This window comes from Cryptomeria japonica, chromosome 5 (genome assembly GCF_030272615.1).
Source record: "Cryptomeria japonica chromosome 5, Sugi_1.0, whole genome shotgun sequence".
In the NCBI taxonomy this organism is placed as follows: Eukaryota; Viridiplantae; Streptophyta; class Pinopsida; order Cupressales; family Cupressaceae; genus Cryptomeria; species Cryptomeria japonica.
Window position 1 is genome coordinate 21,128,256 of NC_081409.1, and position 6,962 is coordinate 21,135,217.

Here is a 6,962-nt window from a genome sequence, read left to right on the forward strand (position 1 = left end):
ATCACAAAACATATTTTAACCTCATAATACTTGCATTTCAATTACTATCACAATTAATTAATCTATAATTAATTTCTTGTTAGTATACAATTTATTGTGTTAGCTTAAATTATTATTATTTTTAATTAGATTTAAGAATAAGAATTACAAAAACCAATATCTGAAACATTTAGAAAAAAAAGTACCAAAAGATGAAGATAAGCATGGTTGGGTGCGTGAGGAGAAGAAGAGTGTAATGTTGAAAGGGGAGTGTGTAGCAATGCGTGGGGACAAGGGAAAACCTGTGTAAAGGTGAAGAAACAAAAAAATCAGTAACCACACCTTTTTAGACAACTGAAATGAAACAACAACAATGCGAAATTTATTTATTTATTTTTTGGGGATCCGGGGTGTCCCACAGGAGATAGCCTATCGATTAATTATAATAATATATTGATTTGTAGTGAAATATATTATTGAGAAAGAAATGAGATTAATTATTTGATGTAAGTAGTCATTCTTAGTTTCTTTTATATGTATGAATTTAAGAATTTAAATAGATGAATAAATCATTACTTGAAATGTCAATAAATATGAATACTATTATAGTTAGGAATTTTATCAAGTAAAATTTAGATTGTTACTTTTGTGATTGTTAATGTAGGTTGCATCTAACATAATAACAATGAGAGCTCTATGAAAGAAAGAAGCCATACAAAGGGCAGTTGTAAGTTGATACAATATTTATAGAGTACTTTTAGTTCACCCATTTACTTTGTACAATTTCAAAATAGTCTACCTAAGCTCAATTATTATAGACAAAATATGATCTATTTCATCCAATATTTTTTAAATGTAATAGAATTACATACTTGTAATGAGGTTATATAATATTGTTTTCAAAAATAGTTCATTCAAATCATTCAATGTTTCAATTAGCAATCTGTATTTGAGAAAGGTCCAAAGGTACAACAAAATAAAGCCAAGTATATTTAATGGTCAAAGTTCTATGAATGCAATGTATATATGTCTCATTTGTTATGATTAAGGTGCCATTAACCTTGTAAATCTTGTATAATTAATTATTCCTTCTGTTTGTAAAATTCCATAATGGAATATGTACTCACTAAGAAATGGTCTTATTTCAGCTAAATTTAGATCTCAATACCTAAAAAGGGGTGTGGGGGCACTTACCCCCCACTACTGTTGTCCCTCCAAGATTCTCCCTAGCAGGGGTTCTAGGGTAGTGCTCCCAAATGGAATTTTTTAGAAAATTGCATTGTAAAATTATATAATTTTTTAGTCAATCTAAATCATTCATCATTAGGTCATAGAAATTATGGTAGGATTCGTTTCCTTAGAAGAAAACACATTTTAATGAGGGCATTGTATTAAGATTGCGACAAGATAGAAAGTTCAGATAAAAGAATAGACGATGTTGAAATAAAGACAAAAAGTGAAGGGTGTTAGTGATGTATTGTAAACTCTATTGAAATTTATATAGACCAGTGCACATCTCTTCTTGTGTTTATTTTCTTCTCAAAAATATATTTCCACATAAATATTATATTTTTCGTATATTCTTTTATTTCCTTTGTTTTCCCTAATTTGTTTTCCTATTATCTCTATTTGGTTATGCATTGGATCAATAATTATAATTACTAAAACTAGATTATCATTCTATAGATGTTTACCTTTATTTCAAACTTTATTTACTTTGAAGAAGTTCATAAATGAAACTTTAAAACTTTTCTTCCATGTTCCTTTTCATTATTTACCTCAATCTAGTTTGTTTTTCTATTTTTGGTTTATCTTAATTTTTCCTTAGCAAAGATTTTAGTCTTTACGATATTTCCTTTAAATAAGGGTTTGTGAACTTCATCCTACGGAGGGGAGGAGATGTTCAATTGCTCAAAAACATATTGTAGAAAGATCACCCACAAATCAAGATATTTGCATTTTGAAATAGACATAAATTTGGTTGAACTATATTACCTGATCCAAAAAAATGATCCTATAATATAACATATTTGTAAATTAAAAAAATATATTAATAAGAATCGTTAGAGATCAAAATAAATTATAATAAAACATAATAAATTTTAAAATAAAAATCAAATAATATAAAAAATTAAATTAAATACTATAATTTTTAAAATAATAAAATGTACAATTTCATCCCTTAAAATTACATTTTACACATCAAATTATTTAATAAAACAAAAACACTTAAAAAAAACTTCATATACACCGATGAAGAAAAAACAAAAATACACTAAAAAAGCTAAAACCAAGGAATCATTTTGAATTTCATATATCACCCCTTGAAATGTTTCTGTCATCATTAACACCAACAATTCCTAACACACCTCATGCTAATAAATTTGCATCGGCCATATACTAAAAGAAAACTTTGTCATTATACTAACAAAACCCTCTATACAGTTGTATCTACTTTCATCTATTAACCTCTTATACACCCATCAATAGCTAAAATTACAACATCATAAAAATCGAAGGCTCTCTTTCTCACCCTCTTATTTAAAGTCAATACTCCAATCACAACAGAGAATCCCAAACCATAACTCAATCCAAGTCCGACTGCCCATCCTATCATTTCACCATCTGAATTCTTTGCTTCACCAATTCTCTCAATACTTGTGCAGTTGCCATAGCCAGAAGAGTTGTTGCAGACGCTTATATTGGTAAATGGAATCCCACTTAGCTTAAGATTGCCTAAGTAGGACGACTCCCCAAAAGTTAGGAACTGTCCTCCATGGGGTACTTTTCCATCAAGCATGTTGTAAGATAGATTCAAGAACTCCAAATAACTCAGGAACTCAAGTTCTAAGGGAATGTTGCCATTCAACCTGTTTAGCGAGAGGTCCAGAGACTCTAGTTGTTCCATGTGTCCCAATGTTTTTGGGATTCGGCCACTGAGATGATTCCTTGAAAGGTTAAGGGCTATCAAGCCTTGAAGAGATCCCATTTTAAAAGGAATGCTCCCTGATAAACTGTTGTTTGAAAGATCAATACATTTAAGAATAAAGAGAACTTTCACAAATTCAACATCCCAGCCTTTCCAGGAAATTTTGATCTGATTTGTATATGTAGCACCACTTGAACTGTATTCTTCGAGATGGTTTGAATTATTCTGCGATGCATTGACCATTGCAAGCAGGTTTGTAAGGTTGCTTGGAATAGCTCCTGAAAGGTGGTTGCCAGAAAGATCCAGAATTTGAAGATTCGGAAGGCCAATTACCTGGCGTGGGATACTGCCATGAAAATGATTAGACCTTAAGACCAACACATGCAGCTGTGATAGCTTTCCAATCCAGTGGGGAAGGGTGCCTTCCAAATCATTATTTCCCAAATCCAATACTTGCAGAGATCGGCCTTCTGAAATGGATGAGGGAATAACTCCTCTCAAATGATTACCATTGAGCTTCAATGTATGCATGTTTGTAATGTTGCCCCACTCTGCTGGCAATTTACCTTCCAGATGATTTTCTGCCAAATCTAGAACACTAAGAGAAGAACAATTCCTGGTTAAATGAGGATGAATGACACTGCTCAGCGTATTTTTTGAAAGGTCAAGAACCTGCAAATATGGAGTGCAAATAGAATCTGGAATCGCTCCGCTAAGGTTATTCCGCGACAAGGATAAGAACCTTGCATTTTCAAGATACGCACCGATGTGACTAGGAATAGAACCATTAAACTGATTCATCGACAGATCTAGCAGATAAGCACCAGCAGGAGGAAGAGGAAGAGAACCTTCCAAGCTATTATTGTGCAAATCTAGATAGTCAAAATACATGGGTAAGGTTAGTCTAGATGGCAATGACCCAGTTAATTGATTACAGCTAAGGTTCAAACTATAAAGGCTGGGTAAGTTCCATATCCAAGATGGAATATTTGTTTGGATACTGTTAGCAGATAGGTCCAGATCCCTCAAGTCGTATTGGGTCACAAGAAACGATGGAATTCTATCTAAATTGCAAGAGCCTAGTCCCAAAGAGGAAAGCTTAAACTGCGGAATCCATGTCGAATCAATGTTTACAGTCAACTGATTGTAAGAAAGATACAGGCTTTCAAGACTAGTGAGATTATCGAATACGGAAAGGGAAATGAGGCCGCTTAACCTATTGGAGCCGAGCCAAAGGCTTCTTAAGTTAACAAGATTTGAAATTGTAGATGGAATCGTACCATTCAATTCGTTGCCATTAAGGTAAAGACTAACAAGGGAAGAAAGCGAGTCCAATGAAGGTGGGATTACCCCAGTTAACATGTTGTAGGACAGGTCCAATTCAACAAGTTTAGAGAGATTGAGTATGGAGACAGGAAACTCACCTTCAATAGAGATATCAGACAGATAAAGACTCTTCAAGGACGACACATTCCCTATAGCAGATGGAATCCCACCTTCAATTCCGGTATATGATAGATCAAGACTTTGCAAGGACAACAAATTCCCTATAGAAGCTGGAATCTCACCTTCAATTCTGGTATCTGATAGATCAAGACTTTGCAAGGACAACAAATTCCCTATAGAAGCTGGAATCTCACCTTCAATTCTGGTACCTGAAAGACGAAGATGCTCCAAGCATGAGATATTCCATATAGCAGATGGAATTCGGCCCTTGATGGCTGTCCCTGAAAGAACAATCCTGGTTAGTGACAAAGAAGAGTTTCGTTGTCCAAGGAAAGAAATGTCTCCTCCAAGATTCTCATTCCAAGAGAGATCAAGAGAGAGCAAGCGCCCAGTCACATTTTCAAACCAAGCTGGTATATGTGCTGACAAATAGTTCGCTGATAGATCGAGATGAAGGAGAGAGGTGAGGTTGAGAAGGGAATTGGGAATTTGTCCTCCAAGCCCACAGTCAGACATGCGGAGTTTTTGAAGGTTGAGTAGACTGCCAACAGCTTCACCCCACTCTTTGCTTGCAGAGATATTCACTTCAGCAAGAGAGAGGTATTCCAAGCTCACCAGATTTGATAAGCTTTCCAAACTCACATAAAATTCCCGTACATAACCAGAGAGGAATGATTTACATAACCAGCAAATGACAAGTCAAGAAAAGTGAGACTCTAATACTTTCGATTATGGGGAGGACTGAATTTACCCTTGAAGAGGTTGTGACTGAGATCGAGGTGCTCCAACCGTGCAAGTTGGAACAGCGATGAACTGATGTTACCCTCCAAATAGTATGCACTCAAATCCAGGCGAGAAACATGACCTGTGCGGAGATTACAACTGACCCCTCTCCACGTGCAGCAATTGAATCCGTGCCAGGAAAAGAGAGTGTTATCCTCATCTACAACTGCTGCCTTGAAATCGAGGAGAAGATTTCTTTCAGGGAGGGGGCATGCAATTGCAGGGGAAGTGAAGCAGCATAATATTGTTATGATTGCAAATGCAACTCTGCCACATGAAAACGTAGCTTCCATTGTTTTGGAAACTAAAATTCTTATTATCTTTACTTTGAAAGAAAAGAGATGATCAGAAATCATGGGAAAAGAATGATGAATATATCGCTAACTGTGGCTATAAAGTGTTGTTGTGTGAAGAGTGCTGCGTAATATTTTTGTCATTTTCAATGGGTGGAAAAGTCATGTGCGAGGAAAGAAGATTCTAACACATGGAAGCTTAACAATTTTAACATGCATAATGAGATTTATCTTCATGAACATTTACACAATATATAAATTTGCATCTATAACATAAGAAAATAATTGTAAGAATATATTTTGACATAAGAAAAATAGGAAAGATAGGAGGAAATACAAACATTTATCTTCCTTGGGAGTATACTATGTACCCAACATGTAGATTAATAAGATTGTTTATTCTATTTTTTAAATTCAATCTTAATATAAACCTTTGTCTCTATATTTTAGATTATTATCTCTTGGACCACCTAAGATCTAGATCATTGGTATCAAAATGGTTCATATCCCATCTCCCTACAATGTTGCAATGGTTCTAAGGATTATGATAGTTTGGTAAATATTTTTGTTATCACTATAAGGTAGAAGCACGTAATTTTTTTTCTTCTCTAAGAAATTATATTTTCTTTTTTGTATTTATTGAGACCACAAGAATCAGGTAGTCCCCTATAAATTGTAGTACACTAGGTAAAATTTTTAATGTAACCTATGATGTTCGTGCAACATGACCTTTAGTAGCATGTGGGCTACAAGAGACTAGAGCTTGTGATCTCGTGCCTACCATAGGAAGCTCTCACCAATTAAGCTAGGTGCCAAGCCTTGTCTTGTGTATTTTTTTTTATCCCTTTCTACTATTTGTATATTTTTACTTTCTTCATTCCTTAGGTTTTATGGAGGAACTATGTGGTATTATCCATTTCATTCTTAAGTTGATAAATGGGATATTATGTTTATATTTAAGAATTTAGCTTTCCATATACTCATTGTGTTTTCTGGAGAGATTATTACACTATTGACAAATCTATTTTCTTCATATCTTACAATCCTTTCTTCAATGAGATGACATTTATTTAATATGTCAAAAAAATAGCATTTTTTATATACGGTTCCACATTTTTGTTAGGAACATGGTGTCTCAACCTTGCAAATACATAATTTTCCTATTTATAGTAATTTAATATTTCAGCACGAATTGGTCTAAAATTTACCCCAGAGCTCTGGATTACTAAATAAGCATGTTGGTAAAATTTATTCTCAAGATCATGCCTAGATTTGAACACATTAAGTTTTCCATTTTTTAAAGTTTGAAAAAAAGCTTCAAAGTCAATTCTAAACACCTTAGAGGCATTTTTGGGTCTGAAAGTGGTTTTAACTAACATATTGGGTTTTAGATTGATAGAGAACGTCATGTTATTTTTTACTCTTGAAGTGGTTTGTCAATCAAACTCTCATATCAAAATTTATGACCTCTAGAACTTGGGTCTCTTGAAATGGGAAATATAAAAATGTATTGGATCGTAAATGAGTTGTAA

At 33.8% G+C, this 6,962-nt stretch overlaps 1 protein-coding gene across 1 annotated transcript; it reads right to left on the reverse strand.

The window, feature by feature from the left end:
* Nucleotides 1-2,443: 2,443 nt before the first annotated feature.
* On the reverse strand, nt 2,444-5,430 carry LOC131079516 (receptor-like protein EIX2). Its single transcript, XM_058017484.2, has 2 exons — nt 5,078-5,430; nt 2,444-4,982 (listed from the first exon to the last, which is right to left on the reverse strand). Exons 1-2 carry the CDS (start codon nt 5,428-5,430, stop codon nt 2,444-2,446), a joined length of 2,892 nt encoding a protein of 963 aa, XP_057873467.2.
* Between the last annotated feature and the right edge of the window lie 1,532 nt (nt 5,431-6,962).

Excerpts from the sequence above, each read along its gene's own strand:
- LOC131079516 (XM_058017484.2), bottom strand. The coding sequence starts at position 5,430 with ATGGAAGCTACGTTTTCATGTGGCAGAGTTGCATTTGCAATCATAACA. Across the intron at positions 4,983-5,077 it reads AGTCCTCCCCATAATCGAAA|CTTATCAAATCTGGTGAGCT; the intron begins GTATTAGAGTCT and ends GAGTTTGGAAAG.